At 42.0% G+C, this 22291-nt stretch overlaps 1 protein-coding gene across 1 annotated transcript in view; it reads left to right on the forward strand.

Moving 5' to 3' along the window:
• Positions 1-22291, forward strand: part of NRIP3 (nuclear receptor interacting protein 3) — a 246588-nt gene that overhangs the window by 117898 nt on the left and 106399 nt on the right. Inside the window, exon 2 of the mRNA XM_078682735.1 lies at positions 13927-14106. Within this exon, the coding sequence (XP_078538861.1) occupies positions 13927-14106 (180 nt within the window). The remainder of the gene's footprint in view (positions 1-13926; positions 14107-22291) is intronic.

Below are 22291 nucleotides of genomic sequence, written 5' to 3' on the forward strand. Positions count from 1 at the left end.
TGAGGTTTGAGCCTTCTTACTCTTGATGTTCCGGGGGCAAGTCTACTAAGAATCCTGAGCAACTGGGCCAATTATCCTTTCAGCGGTTAAGTCTTAGTGGTAGTGCAGGTCATTCAGTCCAAGGCTTCTCAGGAGAGGGGTGGGAGGTACACACAAGCTCACAACTCAAAGTATGTTCAGGAGCAGCAATAAATTATTGTCCAGTCAAATACTTGCTTTTATGAAAGAAGAAGTATTTATATGCCAACACAAAGTAAAATACAGCATTCACAAACAATATACACAGTCACCTGAGGTCAGGACTCTGTTGTTTTAACAGGATGGTACTTGAATCCCACTACTCGCTCCCTAGCTGTGATAGTTATTCCCCATCCACTATAGACGACATTCAGTCAAAGCACCACTAGTAGTCCGAGTCACGGAAGTCCCACTCTATCTCTTTATTAAAGTCAACAGTGTTCCAGTGCCAGAGCGCTATATGGCAGCCAAGTTCTTCCTTTGCTGTCTGGCCCATAAATCAGTGTTAACCGTACCAGCAAGACCTGCACAACTGGAGTCTCCATGTGCACCCCCTTCACAGGCCCTGAAGCTTCAGTGGCTGTCTCCGGTGAGCTCTCAACACATGGCCCTGGAGAGGCAGTCGTTGGGTGTCTTCAAGTTCCTCATACACCTTCCTGCAGAGGCAGTCGCTAGAGGGTCCTCGATGCTTGTCTGATACTGGTATGTTTCCTGGGATCCTCCCACAGATTGGAGGAGGGATGTGATGCTCCTGGTTTTGGGATTGAGTTGGGGCTTTGCTCCACACCGTTCACCACGGTGCTTTCCTCCTCACGACCAGGCCATGCTTCTTGCCTTGTCCCGGTGGCCCCCCTACTTACAGGGTCATATTCCTCACTCTGTAGAAGGGCTACAGCCCCATCAGTCCAGCAGCAATCTTCACAGAAGCCCAATCTTGACAACTCATTAAAGACTGCATGAGCCGGGACAAAGGGGGACAGATCCCGTGGCTAAAGTATGTTAAAGACTCCTTGGAAACAATAGGCTGCAAGAACGCGTTTTTGGACCCTGAAGCCATGTCTTATCTGAACAAGTCGGAGGTCAAAAAACTGTTTTTTGATTGGACATCATCAAAAAGGGACCTTAAGGAAAAGGGGAAATTGTCAGTCATGGCGCATTGTGCGTTAAAAAAATCACGCGGAATGGAACCATACTTGGCGGTGATGCACAATGCGCAGGAAAGATTTTATATGACTCGCTTCAGACTAAATCTCTTACACCATCTACTCGCCGTCCCCTCGGGCTTTACAAAATCAGTGGAATTGAAGGGTACCTGCGGCTGCGACACTAGGTCTCCGCAGGATACCCTTCATTTTGTTTTATTATGCCCTTTTTATTCAGTCCCTAGGCGTAAGTTTTTAGTAGGGATTCTGAAAAAAAAGAAGCTGGGACAGGCGAAAGCTGCTTTACTTTTTCTGCAAGAAGCTTCAGACCCCCACACTTTATTATGTATAATAAGCTTCATGAAGATGGCAATGAGAATAAGGAACACACGAGAAGCAATGGACCTTTAACATCCTGTAAAATCGAGCCTTAGATTCTAGTAAAACACCACTAATGAAAATGTTGCCCCACCTGTAGAATACTCTGGGATATTTTATACCTACTTTTTAACCTGTCTCTTTTTTAATAATGCCTTTTTTTTATAATAATGTCTTTTTATAATAACGTGTACATATAGATTTTATGTTCATATTTTATGCTCTTTTATGGTACTCTCTGAAGTGCCGAATAAAGGTATTTGACTTGACTTGACTTGAGTCACCAACTACAAAATTGCACTCGGGCAATGTGCTTACAGCTCACTACATGGTAGCCCTTCTCTGGCATATGGGGGTCGCCAACTTTACCATGCACACGGGCAACAACCCAATCTGTGCAGCAGTCGTTTCCTCACACCTTGCAACAGGGATCTACTCTACAGCATCGCCCAGTAGACGTTGCTCCCTCCAGCTCTCATATATTGCTCCCAGGGCACACTGGTCTTGGCAAGCATTAAGGCACTGATGCTCCAAGGTCCAGGGGTAGGTCCTCTTGAATTCCTTGGGTGATGTTCCCTCACAGAGCTGGGAGACTGGCAGACCTTGGCCCATTGTCCTGGTCACAGGCAGAAGTCTTGCAGAGCTTCTTCTCCTCACATAGCAAACTGGCTCCTTCGCAGTTAAAATGTTGGGGCCCTCTAGCACCCCTTCTTGTAGCCCATTTCCAGACACCAAATGTGATTTAGAGTCTGAGATGAACGACCCTTTTTTGCGGCCGCAAACGGGAGAACCACCTGTTTACAGCCGCAAAAAAGGGTAATAGCATGTGCAAATGCTATTTTGCGAGTCACTGACTTGCAAAATAGCATTTGCGACTCTCGCTATTAGGAAGGGGTGTCCCTTCCTAATAGCGAGTCAAGATGCTATGTACTAGTGTTTTACGACTGCAAAGCACTCACAGTTTATCACCTACTTAACGTAGGTGGTAAACCACTCTCAAAGGGGAAGGGGTCCCCCTTTCCATGCATGCACAGTGTGGGGGGCACACAGGGTGCAGGCTTTTCCGCACCAATTCCTTTTTTTCTATGGGAGCCTGTGTACGCGTACAGTATACAGGCTCCCATAGAGTTCAATGGGAGTACGAGCGAACCGAGTCCATCACCATACGGGTGCATCATACTCGGTCACTTGGGCTCGCAGAGCACAACTCACTAGGAAAGCCCTCCGGATCTGAGTCGTATGGAGGGCTTTCCTAGTGAGATCATACTCAGGCCCTCAGTGTGCATAGCAAAGCAGAAAACTTAATGATTCAGTTTGGCCTATGTCAACTAAGGCTAATATGATGCAGAACATAGAGAATTATAAATGTACATTTATATGAAATTATGAAGGAGTTGGAATTTTAATGACATTTTTGATGCACTTAGGAACATTAATATGATCAAAATTATTTCAGATAGAAATAGGGTACTACTACATTATAAGTACCAACATATATATGCACTAATCAATGTTAGCACATGTGTACAGAATATTTTCTGAAAGTTTCGCAATTGTATCTTTTAGTATGAAGGTGTAGCACCTAATTCTCTTTGTCATTTATGAGGCACACCTTATCACATAAAAATTGTTAAATTTACAAACATTCACTATTGAAATCAAATTCATTATTTCATACATTTTATTAATTATTCTTCTATTTTATTTAAAATGTTAACCAATTAGAAGTAAATTTAGTAACGTGAGAATTTCATCATGTACACATTTCTAACGCATGTTAATAGAACAAGATACTTTTCTTTAGTAAATTAAACCTATGTTACTTCATGCATGCTTTTCACGATGCAATAGCTATAATTCTTTGTTGACATCATTTTTCTATAACGTGAAATTTTGGCAATTATTTATTTTTCCCTCAAAAGTGTCATGTCCAGTTTTTTTTCGTCTTTAACAGTGTAAATGACATTTCTGCTCTATCAACAAGATTAGCATATTAATCACCATACACACTCATCAAGACTCATGACTCACTAAGAAAGGAGCAGAGGTTTTTGGCTTTGGTATACCCAGAGTTCTTCCCAAGATGGGCTGTTTTCTAAAGCTCTGTCCAAATGGTGGGTGTTGAACCACAGTTATTAGAGCAGTTCCCTTGTGTGATATAAATTAGTTGGGACCATACAATTAGATCTGTTTGACATTTTGCTTTCAGTTGTGGTCTGTTGAATAGTTAAATTTGTACATTGCTGCTGCATTCTTGAATATACTGACCGCTGCTCCTCTCTTTGTTGAATGAGTGGTGTCAGTGTGATGCATTTTCAGGCATGGCCGGTACAGGGTAGAGCGGTGGGCAGGGAGGAAGCGGGGCGGGGGGAAGTCGACATAAACCGTGATAGGGAAAATAAATAAATGAATAAATAAAAGTAGTTACCTTGCGCTTACTGTATTGCGGAGTCGGCGATGGGGCGAGCGCAAGGTAAGGAGTTTTATTCATTTATTTTATTTTCCCTTACCCTTCATATGTCGTCTCCTTTCCGCCCGCCTCGTCTAACCGCTCTTACCTGTACCGGCTGCGCCTGTACATTTTTTCATATTGAGGAGCAGGCTTGACCCAAGGTACGCCAGCCTTCTCCCGGGCATGGTTATCAATTTACGTCATTGTGTAATATGTGCATTTATATCATTCAGTCTAATGCTCATGGGGATTATAGCGACAGAAAATTATTGAAACATATGGTGCATACTCACGAACTAACCTAGGTGCATTTGAGAAGGCACTGGTGGTGTTCATTCAATAGGAGGCTATTACATGTAAACATAAATGTTTATGGTTTATCAGTGTAGGTTTTACTATTAAGTGGTCTTGAATGGAAGCAACATTTTGTCCCTTCATTAGATCCTCGGGTCTGCCATGAGAGCGAAGGAGCGCCGCCTCTCTCCCACACAGCTGCAGAAAGCCGGAAAAATAAAATGGTAATAAAAGGATTTTATTACCATTTTATTTTTCCGGCTTTCTGCTGAATGGAGCGGGCAGGGCAGGGCCAGTCATCATTGCTGCTGATTGGCAGCAATGGCGAGTGGCCCCTTTCAGTATGAATTACGCATGTTGGTTTGGCCGGCTACCCTGTTACGGCCAAACCGACATGCGCAATTCAGACTCTTCGGAGCGCTGAGGCAGCATGCTCCAGCCAATCAAGACGACTCACTCATGCTACATGAGGGAAGCGTCTGGATTGGATAAGGACCATAGTAAACTGTGGGACCTCGCACTCTGAGGAATCTGGAGCTGGAGACTGGACGTGCTGTAGTCTAAGATAAGTTTGTTTTCTTTTTAAATTTGTAATGTTTATTAGTTTGTACATTGTATAGTAGTTTACACACACATATGTAGGCTGCGGCACAGACATACACTCTCACACCAGTCCCATGCACACGCATGTAAACACACACAAAGTTAAACAGACGGAATGCCCGTGTTTTATTTCATGGTTTATGGGGTTGTCTAACGTAAAGTGCACGTAAAGGTAGCAGGCTCACACATGGTTTCAGAATGCCCATTTTGATGTTTAAAAAATATGCTGTTTTTTGGAAAATGACACAATATACTGCTGAGCCATCTGGCGTTTGTAAGGGAGACGTGACAACTTCTGTATTAGCGTTGGTTTTTTTTCATTTAGAGTCAAACAAAGGCGTTGTTTCAGATGGTTGCTAAACAGAAAACAGGACAAATACACAACAAATGTCCCGAGTGTCACCAATATGGTGCATGTGTAAGGGGGTGGGGGTTCTGGTGAGGTGGGGTAGCAGGAGAGGATGGCTTGGAAGCACTTTGCCGATTCCCCCAGCTTGTTGTGTGAACTGGAAGGGGAAACAAGGGAACCCTATTCACTGGGAGCCTGGGTATAAAGTATCAACAAATCAACAGTGGCTCCGGTGGGCAAAATATAAAGACACTTGTAAAAAGTATTTGTGCACAATGGCAATATGGGCGATATAGAGGATGTCAAATAAAGGAACTACATATACACTTGGTCAGTTTGTTATGTTATTTCCATAGTTTTAGGCATGCATAGGTAATACATGTTATTGACACAAAATATATAAGATATTTACATACACAGTTTATCAAGTGACAGTGTGTCCCAAGTGAATATATTGAAGAACCTACAATTCTAAAGTGAGAAAAATAAAATAGCATAAGCAAAGGTTTCTTTTAGGTATATGGATAACCAAAAAGAGACGACCAAAATAAAGTATCTACAATGAATATGCAATAGTTGGAGATATATGCAACTATTGCGCCTGGTCTGTTTCTTTTTTAACTGTCGACGACGTTTCGACCCTTCTTGTGTATCGGGTCTCTTCAGGACTTGTAAATATGGGGACACCTGAGGTAGGATGGCGTTGCTGGCTGGTAGGAAGGAGGTGAGGGTGGCACCATGTGATGGCAGTGAACTAAAAGGACTCACAGGGTTCCCGGCCGGGAGCTCCCTGTGAAGGGTGTGATGGTCAGCCAGAAACGTATACTGGTTCGGTTGTAAAGCCCCGTGGTTGCCCAGATAACGGTGTGGCTGGAGAGGCAGGAAGCTAAAGTCGCACGATGTCGCCCTTTCTTCAAAAGGGGGACTGATGGATGTGTGCTGGTTAGGGCTTTCTCCGTGAGCATCAATCGCTCTATCCGGATGGTGTGATAACTGAGATATATCGATGTCTTTTGCTCGGGGCCTCCGTAAACTGACCAAGTGTATATGTAATTCCTTTATTTGACATCCTCTATATTGCCCATATTGCCATTGTGCACGGATACTTATTACAAGTGATCTTTATATTTTGCCCACTGGAGCCGCTGTTGCTTTGTTGATGTTCTGTGAACTGGCATATTTATGATGGTCATTGGAAGTGGCAGCATTAAATCCTTAAGCCACACAGTTTTTCTCCACTATATAAATGTAGGTTGATCACCCGAAAGAAAGTGTCTTTGAAGACCTCCCTGAAAGCCTGCGCATGCCCACTTGATTCATTTCCTCTTCTTTGAAACCCTAGGTTGGGCTTTAATTAAAACCTTCGTGTCAAATTTGCGATATATAAATCTGCAACAAAAAAGTATTCTATTTATGTCGCCTCACCATTCTTGCTCATCACCAGCTGCCATTGGCTAAGTTGCTCCATGTGAGTATTACAGACTTCTTGTTTAGAGTTACCTGTGAGTTACCTGGGTCACTTTTTGTAGCGAATAGTTTGTTTAGTTTCTTCCCGGTTTAAAATCAAAAAGGAATCTTGTTAAGAAGGAGTCTCCTGTTTTCAGAATTGTTTATTTATTCCTTTGAAAGGATTGAGAGAGTGGTAACATCATTAAACTGCCATTTTTCTCTTTTATTTTGTTTATTTATTGTGGAGATGCAACGGAAAACATACAAGGCAATAAACACAAAGACATATTGAAGGAATAAAGAATAAATAGAAACATTCCATACCAAAGGCTTAATAAATACATCTCAGTCTACTGCTACTAAGACCCAACAGTGCAGTTGCTCTCTGCAGAGACCATGAAACACCTCATAATTCATAAAATTGTTTAGATCATCCAACCCTCTGCTTGTACATCCTCGCTCTGGCCCAGACCCTCTATATTTTACCCAGCCAGTCAGCGAAGCAAAGGACAGATTTAGACCTCCAATTTTGTAGAACTAACGATGTGGCAACCAACATTGAGAGAAATATTATATTCTGAATTAAGTTTGCTATCAATTGCATATGGCAAAGACCCAAAACACCAAGTAAAGCGTCCTCCAGGATCTCAAGCTTCAATTCATCTTCCAAAAACCTGAATATACTATTCCACGATGTATTTAGTTTAAAACAGTGCCAGATCACATGGTACCAATTACCATTGTTTATCACATCTGAAGCATTTGTTTGGGTACTCTTTACAAATTCTGTTTAAAAATTGGGGGGTCTGGTAGATAAGCAATTTTGAAGAAAATAGCATGTTGTGGTAGTTAGCACCTGTCAGAGTTCAAAAAATGTAATCCATTGGCTTCCTGCCAGATATACCGTGATACTGTTAACACTTCCTCCATGAGCCATTTAGCAGAGATATGGAACGAAAATATCTATCATATTGCATAGTATCAAATATCTCTGCCAATCACTAACTTTCTGCCTTTAGGATGCTAATTTAATTTCCAGCTAGCTCTCTTTTTTCGACCAGAGCCCTGGTATCTATTGACTGCAATTGCACGTTCCTTCTAAAATGCCATTGGAGAGTCTTGTACCTAACTTTTTTAGGAGATTTGGACAAGTGCAAGGGATCAACAATTAGGTTTTCTGCAGTCATTACGTACATCAATTCCTGATGCAAGTGGTTAAATGGGGAGAAAGTTTTTCTAAATCTAAAAGCAAACTGTGCAGCATAATAATATCTCAGAATAGGAAGGGCTAGCTCTACTTCTCATGGTCGCCTATATAAAATCTCTAAAGATATTCTCAGATTGCCTCTAGTCCATAGAAATGATGAGATCATGGAATCCACTTTCTTAAAAAATCAGGAGTGCAGAGTGCAGGGAGCAGCGGCTAACCAAAACTAAATAAAGGAAGCACTTACATCCTATAAGAGTGCCACCCGACTCAACAGCTTGATAAATAAAAGCATCCACGTATCTAGCAATGATTTCACCTTATTCAAAAGGGGCTGGTAATTCATATTGTACAACCTACCTAAACCTTCTGTAACAAAAACACCCAAGTAGTGTTTTGGTTGAGTATGTGCACCGGCTCTAAACTCCTGCAGTAATTTCTACCTCAAGCAGCTGAAAAGAAGAAAAGACCAATCACAGTTTTAGTTTGATTGATCTTATGCCCCCTAAGATATTAAAGGCCTTAAAGATCTCAAACACTCTTTTTTTGTACTGAACTTTTCGGGTGCCTGTATTAACATTACCTCATCTGCTTATAGTTGAATTTTTGACATTTGCATCAGAGGTGCCTTCATTTCAACATCTTGTCTAATAACCTGAGCTATGGGCTTGATAAAATAGGCAAAGAGAACAGGGGAAAGGGGGCAACCCTGTCTGGTTCCTCAAAGCAGTGTAAGAACACCACTTTTGGATGCATTCAAGATTAGTCTAGCTTTAGCATTAAAATGCATTCTTTATATAAATCCTGTGGTCTGAGGAAAAAAAACGAATCACTCAAGAATCCGAAAGAGCATTTCCCAGACTACAAGGTTGAATGCCTGTTCAGCGTCTAAAAAAAAGACAGCTGCCAGAAACTGTTTGGTCAGTGAAGGGGCAATGATGGGAGAGCAAGTTCCTGAAAGGCCACGAGTCTGAATCTCCCGTAATGGCGGCTTTGGTGTTGTTCTGCATGGATGGTGGGTAGCAGGGGCTTGGTCCTCAGAACCTAAGGTAGCAGATAGTGGCAACAGTTGCTTTCTTTCGTAGTACTGACACCGCATATTGTAGTTTATTGGAGCTTGTTGAGCATTCTTGGATGTAGCCGCTATGCTACAGGAGTTATCAGACAGTTGTAGGATCAGATGGACACGGCGAGAGAGACTGCTGAGAGGTTGCTGAAGGCAGTATGGTGAGTGTGGCGAGTGCTGCCAAAAGGCAAGATGGCTCAGAGACAGTCGAGACTTTGTTTGATCTCATTTTTATTGTTATAGCCATAGCCAGGGGAGAAGGATGAGAGCACGAGCCACACACCATTTGACTTTATAATAAATTACGGGCAAAACCCTGTGTGTACTTCTTTTTGATGCTGTAGGAATGAGGTTTCTTGCACGGGTGTGTGCATACGGCAAATATCATCATCCGGGTGATGATATTAGCCGCATGCACACACCCGTGCAAGAAACCTCATTCCTACAGCACACTGATTGGGACGGACCCATCCTGAAACGTGCACCTCATCGAGCAGAAGTTCCCCTTGTCGCTGCCAGACCCTGACCCATTCATTGCAGGCGCACCGCTTTACAATACTAGATGCCTCATTACCAATCACAGCCCTGAAGAATCACAGCCCCAACACGGTGTGACGAAACACGTGTCGGCTAACTTCTCTTGTATGTACTGATCAACACTGAACCATTAAATACACATACTCTATGATGATGGACTCTGAAATCATATATTGAATGCTTACCAAGTTTTTTTGGGTTCTTACTTGAGAACCAATTTTAAGATAATCGTGTGCACAGGACACTGTTTGCATTTGTTTGGTAGGAGATACGTCTCTCTATCTTAGCAGGGGCTGTTTTTTGCTGGGTTTGTTCCCCTGACCTGTCTGCACCGAACCTACTCTATCTACGAATACCTAAGTTTAGGTACCCGCTGAGTGCCAATTCTTCCTGACTCTCATCCAAACCCATTTTCTCCCTCTGTATTGATGGAGCAGGTGCCCTGCTAACTCGAGATCTGGCTTCAAAGGATAACAAAGTCAATGAAAAGTAATGGAATCGCACAGGGTTGCATTACCCAGAGAGTTTATGCTACCAAACATGCTTATGAATGCAGGGTTGCCTTGAGTCTGACAGGAGAACTCGTAGGGTAACTCACACAAAAGATATAGGAAGGAATTGTGCATTTTTCTTCCCAACCCAAGGACTTATACTTTTGGTATTCGTGATTTTGAAAGGTTGTAATAGAAAGGGAAATTACTCCATGCAGGAGCCATGAAATGGGTCGATTTTCTGCTATGTAAAACGGGCTCTCGTCCATTTGTTCTTTACTTTGTAGTCTGGTAGAGGCTTCTTTCTTAGCCATGGTTCTTTGCAAGGCTGGGGGCATCAGAACTACATCCACACCAGTCTCGCGTGCTTGAAAGTAATGTTGTTCTCAAATCTAAAGTGATGTTTTTTTAAATGCCAGGGAGGCATGTTACATTACAAATCTGATTGGTGATGTGTAGTGCCGTTCTGTGGCTTTCTGTAGAGTCTCCATTATCCTGAAGGGTTGCTTCATGTGGTATACTGGGAGAGAGGGACTCCACATCAACATTTGATTTTTTCAGGATAAATGGTTACATTTTCTAGAAGGTTGAGGGTATTCAGTATATTTTTAAAAGGAAGGTATACCCCTAACATGTTGTAAGAAGATACAAACAAATCGAGAGAGAGGTGCCAACAAGGCTACTGTTCAAACTATGTTGTTACCATAGACACAAATTGGGCTGTACGGATGGCATACACTGTTTCGACTTTCATCCTCACTCACCCTTCCAGCTGCATTAATACCTTAGCCAAAAGACTTTGAGAACACTTTGCACATATCAAAGAATACGAACACCAAGAAGGCAAAGCTTAAGTAATTTGGCAATCTATTACCTTCACGCAGCCTCCTGCTTAAACTGCTCAAACTTTCCTACCTTATAATTGGTACTAGACTGAGCATGTGATTTTCTGTGAATCTTTATGCTAAGATGGCTTCTACCTTGAAATGCAACCCATGACTTTTGTAGAATTTTGCTGGCATGCCAATTGTGTCCAAAAAGAATCACGGGAGCACAGGTGCAAAAACAGGCGGCGACCACACAAACATGGTGATGACCCATAAATACAACAAGATAAGATCAAAAACTAATGAGCATTTTTAATTCTTTACAATAGGTGAAGAAGAAATGAGTCAATGCAGCTTGGAAAGGAATTTAATCTTACAATTTTTCAGTTGAAAATATTTTGCTGTCCTGCATGTACAAATATTATACTTCCGTATGTCAATGTTAAATTAATTTGAAGACTTCATGTATTTTAATGACTAGCCCCATTTGAAAATCCCTTTATGTTCCTTTGATTTCTGAATACACGTAATTCTTCCTCTTAATTTCTCTGCTATACCATAAAGGAGCATCCCAGTGAATATAAAGATTAGCACCTATCAGTGTATGTACTGTTTAAAGCAGTAGTCCTTAGACAAAATAATAAAATGGGCCCCATGTTTGGGCAAACAACTAATTACCATAATAGGTCCAGCTTGTCTGCCAACAACATCATGGTCAATTTAGATCCAATCATTGCTACAACTAAAAAGGATTAAGCCAGTGATGTAACAGATATCAATGTGACCCAAAAATATATTTCTATTTCAATACTTCTCAAAAAATATCAGAATGCACTAAGCTGAAATCCGGATCAAATGGGAGTGATCTACTTATCTACGTATCTCCCTGTCCACAGTTACCCATATGCCATAGTGACATCTTGGGTTAAAGGCAGACTGAGGGAAAGGGGAAAGGGATAAGGAAGAGAGAGAGAGAGAGAGACTGGAAAACATGACTCTGGCTTGTCTCTCTGCTGGGCACTGTTGTCTGCTCTTAGGGTGTTGACATATGCTGGTTCACAGTAGATAACTAAAACTAAGATTAATATCTTAAGGACATATCTGTGCTTAAAGTCCTTCACTTTAGTTTTATCAAATGATATACCTATAGACTATGTCTATACCTCAGGCTCTCTGGGACTTTTATGAAAATCTAGTGTTCCTTTCACTGAAACACAAATGCAATCTTAGTAAAATGTATGCTTGTGTTTTGTCATGATCTCACTCATGTTAAGAAAAGAGAACTATCTTCTATTATCTGAGTACAGATTTGCAGTTGAATAATATATCAAGGTTGTTCCTTTAACTGTAACAAAAATAAATATTCAACAGGGTGATAGTATTCATACTTATATCAATGCATTGTCTTTCCTTAAACATATATCTCTACCTTAAGACCATTATATATACAATGTGCACATTTCAACAGTATTATCGTGATGAGGATCCTTTCCATCCCCCACACAGTTAAATATCAAAAGTGTGCCAAACATATAGTTTATGATCCTTCGAAGATTATCTCCGACATGGTACTTTAAACTATTTAAATTTGATTCCAAAGTATGATTATATTCGTTACAGGACTTTTCTGTATGCAGCTTCGACCTCAAAACATGCTTCCAAAAGTCTCATAGATTTTCACAATCATTGGCAATAAGGTCCTGGCACAATTGCCGAGCAAGGATGCTTTGACGACAAGAAAACATATAATTGATAACGTTAAAATGGCAGCTGCCATCGTCAAACATTGTGATAGTTCAGTAGATTCATGGGAAATGTAGTTTGCATTCATTCACCAATGTATCGAATGTCCTCCAGAGACACATAGGCATTTCAAGGCATGGACAAAATTGTTTCTGGCCCAGGGCCCCTAGGTTTTTAGGGGCCCGATCTTAAGCTTTCAGCACAATTCCAGACAGTGGCATAATGCAAAAATTATGAGGCCTCCTTCACAATATGAAAAGGGGCTCCCACTTAGCACTGAGTTAAGGTGTCCTGAAGTATGTGGGTCCCCTTAAAGTGTGTGGGCTAATGAAGAGGGTCGCCAATGATCAGGCCATAGTTGCTGAGGGCGTGAATGAGCCGGCAATGGATAATAAATTCAGAGTTGTTCCAAGTTTGAGGCCCCAAATTATGTTTGGCCCTGGGCCCACAAAATCCTTAAGATGTCCCTGCAGAGTCATGAAACCTTTCGCCTAGCAGTTTTGATGTTTTGAGATCATTATCAAACTTTCCTTCACTGGAATGAAGTTAGTGCTGGTGAGTTTTTGAGAATTGCATCAGTTACTAGCAAGGGGAGGCGAGCAAATGGCAAAGATCCTGTTTGATAATGTTTAATACTTAAAATAAACAGAGGGTGCATAACCGGTAACCATATAATAAATTCCTAAATTGCCCATGAGGGCGTACCATCTTTCCCTGCCTTCTGAAGAACATATGGGCGTTTCACACCATTCCAATAGACAGTGGCGGCTCCGTTTCCCCACTGCTTTTAAGCACTGTAACTAAAGGAAAAATAAAATGATAATAATTGAATGTTACTATCATTTAAATTTTTCCTGCTGCTTTGCAGCAAGGGCGGGCGGGCTGCTCATCTCTTAAAGCAGGACAGGGGAGGTGTGGTTTGCCCAATCCAAGTGGGCATGAATGTTTAGCCAGTCAAACGGTCATGCGCACTTTGCATGTTCTCCACGCAGGCTGCATTACAGCCTGGGTAGACAACATGGCCAGGCCCCCAGTCCCCATATGTGCGCCGAACCACGGCGCTCGGACCAATCACAATGCTGCATTGCAGCGTTGTAATTGGTCAGAGGAACCTTGGTGCTTCCCGCTTCCTGTTCCCACCTGAATCCGACACAGAGGAAAGACAAAGAGAGATGGCGACAAGGTAAGTTAAAAAAACAAAACAATTTTACATTCCCTCCTTCACCACCGGCCCGACACCCCGGTCCATGCTGGCCGACACTGCCAATAGACCCTTCAGATTGCATTTCTTTTAGAAGTTCATTTCAGCATGTTTTTATTACCGATATCATTTTAAAGTGTTCTAACCAAATGTTTGTGCATTTTCCTAGCAACCGCATAACATTTTGCAAAGACGTTTACTGGAGACGAATCTCTCAAAGTTTAGAAACAACCGCACAGCATGGACACCAAAGAGCGACCAGTCAGCACTGAGCAAGAAGTTTAATCATGTAAAACAAACAAGCCAGAGGAAAATTGAAGAGGATGACATGATATTTGTCTCCTGTCAGGTAAGAAAATGTTCTCTTTCAATAGAGAAACCACACAATGCATTTCCCATTTGGGACATAAGGCAAGTATTATATGCTAAAAAAAAATATGACTACTTTTGAGCATTTTCAGTCTTGTTCATAACTGTTTGCGAGTGTAATACTTAAGCTGTGTGTTGGATATGATGGGCATTATTAATGATAATTGTAGCAGAATCTCATTTGAACCAATTGTGTAAAGCTGTATTATACGAAACAAAGAACCCTCTGCCATGCATAATACTGATACTGCCAGTCACCGAGAACTTATGTGGCTGTTGATGAACGAGGCCAATGGCTAGGAGCATTTTAGTTCTTATACTACATGTTTACATCATTATTCTTCCACCAACAAAAGTAAAACCTCAGTCTCTTTCCACAAGCATGGATCTGTATAGTTGCAAATATGAAAATTCCTAATTTCTAAAGCACGACTTATCACCACCAAGAGTATCGAGGTGCTGGGGGCCGTCAGGAAGATTAAGTAAAATGATGAGCTGAGCTGCTGCCGGTGATCAAACTGTGAGCTGAATATAGCATGTTACTATGCATGCTATTACATCACGTTCTATTACAACACGGTTGTTACAAAAACTGCGTTGTTTGAACGCGATACCTTTGCATCCCAAGTCATTAGATCAACTTGCTGTAGGGGGCGCACTGGACTTCAGAATAATATAATTTACTATTCCAACTCCAACATGCGCAACAGTAGAGAAGGTGTTGGAATAGTAAATTATACTATTCCTTAGGTTAGAGCGCCCCCTAGAGCAAGTCTATCTAATGACCTGCGATGTAAAAGTATCGCATTCTAACAACGCGGTCGTTGTAATGACCGCATTGTAAAAGGAACGCAATGTAATGGCAGAGTTGTAAACGCTGTTTCCCTGTGAGCCCTGTGCTCCTGAGTCAGCCGCTCAGGTCGCTGCACCACACCTCTCCCACGAATATGAGAAACAAATGTTGAGTCACGCACCAAAATTGCTAAATTAGGCACACCAACAATTTTTTGCAAACATATTATACTTAGTACATAATAAAATTGTAAATTGATACTTGTATAGCGCACTACTCACCCGCAAGGGTCTCAAGGCGCTTGTGCGAATACCGCTGAGGAACCCATCCTGGCTTTCCCTGTGAGGTGTCCACTCCTAGGCACCCCCAAGGTGGAGGCCAGGCATCCTTAGCTTTGTGGGGGCCGTTGTGGAGATTAAGCAAGCTATTGCCCAGAGTTGCAGAGTGGGACTTCATGATTGGAATAGGCACCGAGGCGAGAATTATCAGGTCCGTGGAATTTTTGAGCCCAAGACCCGCCGAGGCGGGGAATTGAACCCTGGTCCTGGGCTAGACCTCTGCATCAGGGTCTGCCGCTCTAACAATTGAGCAACACTTCTTCACGAGAAAATAGCTCTAATACATAGTGTGGGACAATGGCGAGCGACTTTTGCTTTCATATAATGGACTATAGCTGTGCAAAATATGAAACTGCTTCCATTAATAACTTCTTTATGCTATAGAGTACCTTTCGTCTAAAATCCGTATTTGTAAAGCAGGAACTACTCACCCTTACGGGTCTCAAGGCGCTGGGGGCCGTCGTGGAAATTAAGTGAGCTATTGCCCAGAGTCACAAGGTGCTGAGCTGCCATCGGAGCGGTGGATCGCTGCACCACACCTCTCCACTAGTCTACTAGTATAAAGGATGTAATCCAGTGACCCATAGAACCTGGGTGTGAAGATATGAAGTAATGCTGGTTCTGTCGGGAAAGAAATTGCTTTCCTACCAACTGAATATAGGACAAAATTTGCAAAGAAAAAAAATTATTCAAACATTTGTGTCATCACAGTTGATGGAAAAAGGAGAAACAAAGAAAGAACACACCAATTATGATTTAATCAGAAAGAGTATATTGAAGGAATTACTTTTTTCTTTTTTTCTTTTTACATTTTATAGTGTATAGATGACACTAATGGGCTGTCACAAGTAAAAGAACAAAACGCCGCAAGTGCTGAGGTGACAAGGTGCAAAAAGTGCTGGTTGTGAACAGGATATATACAGTGAATCATATGCTGGTTAAAAATGATAATTTCCAATGACATCCATCCCTAGGTGCAGAAATCTCTGTGCCACTTGGGATTAGAATTTCCTCATGACGTGAAGCAGGGAGAATAGGGTGGGGATTTTAACAAGAACGTAAATACGAACCATTTATTAACCATTTTCACACTGTTTGATGGCACTTTCAGTAGGTATTGTGTGAAAACCTAACTGTACTAGATTATTATAGTTTAGTAGCTATCTTTTTCATATTACTGGTGACTAGTGATGTCACAACTTATTCATAATAAGAAAATGTGTTCTTATACAGAGATTTCAGGATCACATGTGTTTTAGAACTTTAAAAAACATTGTGGTAATGCCCCATATCATTTATGGTATAAAGTGCTTCATATTGTACATTATTAGTACATTGCAATTCACCAAGGAGATGCACAACCACACATAGGGGAACAAGGCCGTTCAATACATTCTCTTATAACATCAGAGGACTCTGAGAGATAACTTGCAGTGTACTTTTCATGCAAAGTCCATAGTATTCTACTCCTGGTGATACACAGTGATTGTAACATCCTGGATTACTAACTATGGGGAAAGCGAGATGTGAACTACTGCAAAGCTGATGGACTAGTGCCTTGGAAAGTAAATGGATTTTCAATTAGAATATCAGTACTCTCTTTTAATCTATTAATTATAGTGATGTGTGTACCTTTTTAAAACAAATTACAGTATATGTAGTGCACATCATTTATGATCTGTATTTTATGTCTGTCAATATTGCACTAAGGTCTATTTAATGAAACTAATACAAATTATTTCAACTCAAATATTTATTTTAAAATGACTTGGGCCTGGTAGCTGTAAAATATGTTTTTCCTCAACGTAATAATAATTTAATCAGGACCAAAACGTTAAAGTCAAGAAGCCATTCATGAGATCAGTGGTTTTCCCCTGTGGTTTTAAACAATATGTCAAATGTATGCTGAGGTTTGGGTCCATCATAAAGACCCCTCAGATGCGCCTTCCATTTGCACGCTGTCGCCATTCCACTCGAGATCCAGATGTTCCGAGGTGATTATTTCATCTGTAATTGCTTTTATATTTCAGAGAATGGTTTACTTTCCCACTGGTTATTTTTCAGCAACACATTTTTTGGATAGATTCTGCCTTAATTATAGAATTAAAAGCTCAATTTGACAGCAATTACATGGAAGGATTCAACCCGTTTGAATAAACAACAGGACACTTCGCTGCTTAGAAATGCCCTCATTCCAGCTCAGAATGCACGTTAAAGGATGACGTGCTAGCACGGTTACCTTCTCCCGAATTTATTCCACACTTAGGTCGGATCACGGATCTGTCTTTATGTCTTGTTTGTGTGCTTCGCGCCACGTATTTGGCCGCCCTGTTAAAAACTACCGCCATTTGTAAACAGGAATAATTACCCTGTTCATTTCCTACCGCCCCGTTGTGCAGTAACTGGCAGTGAACAACGAGCAGCTGGTCGTGATTCAGGAAGGAGAGGCAAAAGATTCCACACAGTAGTCTCCATTTTAATCAGACATAAAGCACACCACAGGACAGTCTGCTAATACCTTCGAGGCGCTGGTGCACCCACCAGGCCTCACACGAGCTGCAAATTGGCCTCCATTTGAATTCAGCATTGACAAAACCAATAGTTCTGGCTAGTTCTTAAGTGAAGGTGATTCTAAGTTGTTTTGCAAGTTTTTTTTGTGTGTGACTTTTGTGGATGTGTTAGTGGGCGAATGTGACAATGATTCAGCTTTAGGTTGTGTACGTGAGAGATGAATGAGTAAGTGACAGTGCATGGGTACTCAAGGGTTACTGGGCTCACACTGTAAAAATATGAGCCTTTTACTCCTATTGCCCTGGAGCTTACTGTAGAAGGAACAGCGGTCCAAGGCTTAGTCAGGGAGGTGACAAGGGGCACAGACTTGGAACTCAACTAAGCAGAAAACACCAGCTAATAATGCATTGATCAGCCGCTACCTTTACTTAGAAAGATAACTGGAAAGAAAAGAAATTGCAAGCACTGCACACAACTAAGTGCCACAGACACAATTTCAGAGGTCCAAATGGTAACAATAATGGTATATGCAATCACTGTGTTGGATATCTCAACCTATACTATCATTAAGCTGCTTCCCAGGGCTGTAGCTACGGGTGGGGGAGGGGGGCTGGAGGGGCCAAGCATTCCCATAATATTGTCTGGCTCCCCAAATGCAACTGGCAGCAGACAGGGCTCACAGGGCTAGATATAGTTTTCAAAACAAAAGCTTAGCTCATGTTACTACTTCCTTCACCCCAGAATATGTTCAGCATGCAAGTCAAATGTGAAGTCCTGCTCTGCACTGTGACGCAAACGTCAAACGCTTTTCTTATTTTTTAAGTGACATAGCGCTTAGAGACCTCTGGGTTATAGTGCGCTATATAAATCACAATAAATAAATAAATAAATATGACGTTTGCCCAACATGGTAATCTACAAAAAATTTGACAATATGGGGATAATGCTGCACGAGTGACTGTAATTTAAGAAATAGTAAAACGTATGTTGTCAAGTCTCCGTTTTCAAAGCGGGCATTACTCTACCTCATTCTTTCTTCCTTTCTCTCTCGAAGAAAAATATTAAGGCATAATTACTAGGACTTTTTGCCACTGCAAAGTCTGGGAAAGGGATTTACTTTCCAGCACAAAAGTATCTTGCATTGGAAAAGTGACCTGTGCTCTGTGCACATTGCGCTTTATGATATTTTGTGCCACTTTCCATCAAGGGGAAGTTATCTGGCTGGTACTTGGGTGTTACTGTGCAAACTGCCATGTTTGGACACATAGCCTGATTTATGTAGATTACCAGGCTGGGCTTTGCATAAAAAAATAATGCCTCTTTGAACAAGGCGCTAAGTTGGATTCATTGCATCTGTGCCACATTGTACAGGAAATACACAATCAACATGTGGAATGTAATAAAAACTGTCTAGGCAGAGAGTTTGTACTAGAGTGTGTTGTAAGACATTGGGGTAATAGTTGAGGGGGTGAGTACCCACCTTAAGAAATAACCACAACCCTTGTCAGGGAGAACCAATAAAGGCAACAAATTAACCTGAGCTCATTCCTCCTGGTAGCTATGGCACGGAGCAGTCAAGCTTAACTTAAAGACAATGGGTAAAGTATTCATGCAGTACTACAACAGCTATAAAGTTAAAACACAGCACAAGAAAAATCACAAGCCAATTTAGAAAGATAGAGTACATTGTAATTACTACAATGACACCAAAATGACAAAAATCCAGTAAGGGAAAAAGTTTTAAAGTTTAAATGTTAAAATAATGCTATAAAGCGTTAAGAGCCAACCGTGGTCATCTAGTTGTGCTAAACCGGTACCTAGGCGCAAGTTAAGGCCAATCACAAAGGAGTGCAATGTGGATACAGGAACCAGGTTCGACATGGTCAGAAGTTTTACTTTTGGGCTTGGAATAGTCAAAAATCCTCAGCTGAGTAGGGCAGCAGGTTGTGCCCGAAAAATGCTCCACAAGGCCAGATACCTTCTCCAGGAGGTCCAGTTGAATCACATTTGCTGCTGTTGAAAGCTCTGAATGGGAGCAACCTAGATCGTTGGCGCAGCTGCAACACATCTTCACAGGCTGGTCTTGGTCCCTTGGAGATCTTTGGAACCAAATATTTTACATTGCAGGTTTCAGGAAACATTTGGGAGAGTGCACTTTGACATCAGCCTGTACCTGTGAGGCAATACTTGGGAGCAAGACTCACTCCAGCAGAGGCCAGCAGCAGGGTCCCGGCAGGTCTAGTTGGAACTGGTCAGCTGGACAGGTCCAGAAAAGGTCCTCTTGTAGCTTATTGTGTTCCCGTAGCATGAACAGGCGGTCAGCCATATGACACTTGGTGTCTTTGTCCTGGGAACATGAGGGAGAGCAGGTCCGGTTTTATGCTCTTCTCGTGATACAGTCAGCAGGCCCAGCCCTCTTCTGTTCATTCACAGGTCCAGAAATTGTTCTGAGCAGGTTAACTGTGGGTGCCACATATATGCCTAGAACCAAACTGTGGGTGGAAGAAACTGCTGGCCACTCCCTAACCAATGAGGTAAAAGGTCCCATGGGTGACCGTACCCACTTTTGCCACATTTTGTGTGTGCACTACTGCAAACAATTACGCAGTGCTCCTCTACCTAACACTAAGGTGGCAGAAGCTTTCTTCCCCTGTGCAAAGCTCCTGTGCACAACCCAGAGGTCTGACCAGGGAAATTAGCAATTTCTCCTCTGTGGTCACTATAAACTGGTTCTGGAGGCAGAACGAGTAGGGGTTGGTGTCTGGATGACTGCAGGAGGGTCCTGCATAGGTGTCAGCTAAGGTTTGCCTGTGACAGAGTAGGCCACTTTGAAGTCAATCAAGTTCCTGGGTCAGATGGTCACCCTGCCAGAGGAACAAAACACTTCTCCATGCACAAGGCCTTTGTCTCTGCTCTGGGAGCAAGTTCACACCTTATGAAGGGGGCTATTCAGCCGCCAGGTAACAGTTGCAGCTCATGCAAATAGGTCATTCGAGTCTTTCTGCAGTGAAAAGATAACTTTCTAAAAGTACCTTTTTCAAAATATTTATTCAAAATCTGACTTCACCAGTGAATTGGGATTGTTAAAAATATTTTTTTAAAGCAAGAATGAATTTTGTAATAGTTTCTTATCTGGAGATACCATTATTTAATTTAATATTGTACCCAAAGCTTTCCTATGAAACAGCCAACCCTGCTACAGTGAAAATAGCTTTTTGGGGCCTTTTCACTTAAAGGACATATTTGACATTAAACCTGTACATGCATTTCTTTTAAATGCCATGCACCCTGCCTTATGGACAGGAAGGCTGAATTCGGAGTGGCTTATTAATATTTGAAGGGAAGGTTTAGGTCTGCCAAATGCAGTCATTTTGACAGGTCGAATTTGCAGTTTTAAAACTGCACAACCAGACTACAGATGGTAAGCATGTAGTCGTGTTTACACTGTCACTGTAGTGTATGTCACATTGGTGCTGCAGTCCACTTGTGACACTTAACTTACAAGTCCAAGGCACTCTTCTGTACCATAAACACAGGATTTATGGGCAAGTTAAATATGTCAATCATGGGTATGCAGATTTCATAATGTTAAAAGTGGGAGCACAGGCATTTTACCCACAGCAGGAGTAAAGTGCAGAGTTCTACAGCCGGCAAAAATGGTCAAGACAAACATCTGAGGGTACCATGCAAAAGATGGTAATTTCCAACTGGGATATTTCCAGTACTTGCGCAACATAGTGCATAAACTTTGGTTGCTGTGATGTGTTGTGCTAAAATGTAGGAAATCTGCCCCAATATTTCTCACCTTTTGTCAAATTATCCTTCCTGAAATAATTATCACCCCAAGTCCATTCTTTAGATCACCGGAACCAGAACCGGACTGGAAACCGAAAGCAGCACTGACAATTTTGTAGGGCCAGCTCCCCGTCCCCTTTCCCGGAGGAGGCGGGTGGGTGGGGTGCAAGGGTGAAGCACTGCTGCTTTTGGTACTTTGAGCTGATTTTGCAGCAACGCTGAAAAACCGGCCCCCAGTAACAAAACAAATCCGCCATTTCTGCAAAACCAGCCCCCACCCTTCCAGCCTCAAAGGAAGATGCCCAATACCCGCCACTGCCAGTCTGGACCTTACCAGAACTATCCATTTGGATCCTGGCTGGGACAGCGGATTGAGGCCCACATTGATACCAGAAAACCGTCACAGGGGTCCGGTTCCAACAATGACATAAGGCCCTTGATAAGGAGGCACCAACCTGGCCACTGGCATAGTGCCACAAGAGCACCAAAACTGACATGGGTACATCGCCTTAATTAGACTGACACAAGGACACTAACAAAGGAACACTAACACAGGGGCATTGGCAAAAAAAGGCACTGCCACAAGTATGACAAAGAAAAATCAACCCTGACACTTGTTTACTGGCACAAGGATCATTAAAACATGAGCACCAATTCTGACATGACAACAATGATACTGGGGCACTGATGTGGGGAACTATCACTAAAACTGGGACACCGGTATGGAG

This window comes from Lissotriton helveticus, chromosome 3_1, assembly GCF_964261635.1.
Source record: "Lissotriton helveticus chromosome 3_1, aLisHel1.1, whole genome shotgun sequence".
Lineage (NCBI taxonomy): Eukaryota > Metazoa > Chordata > Amphibia > Caudata > Salamandridae > Lissotriton > Lissotriton helveticus.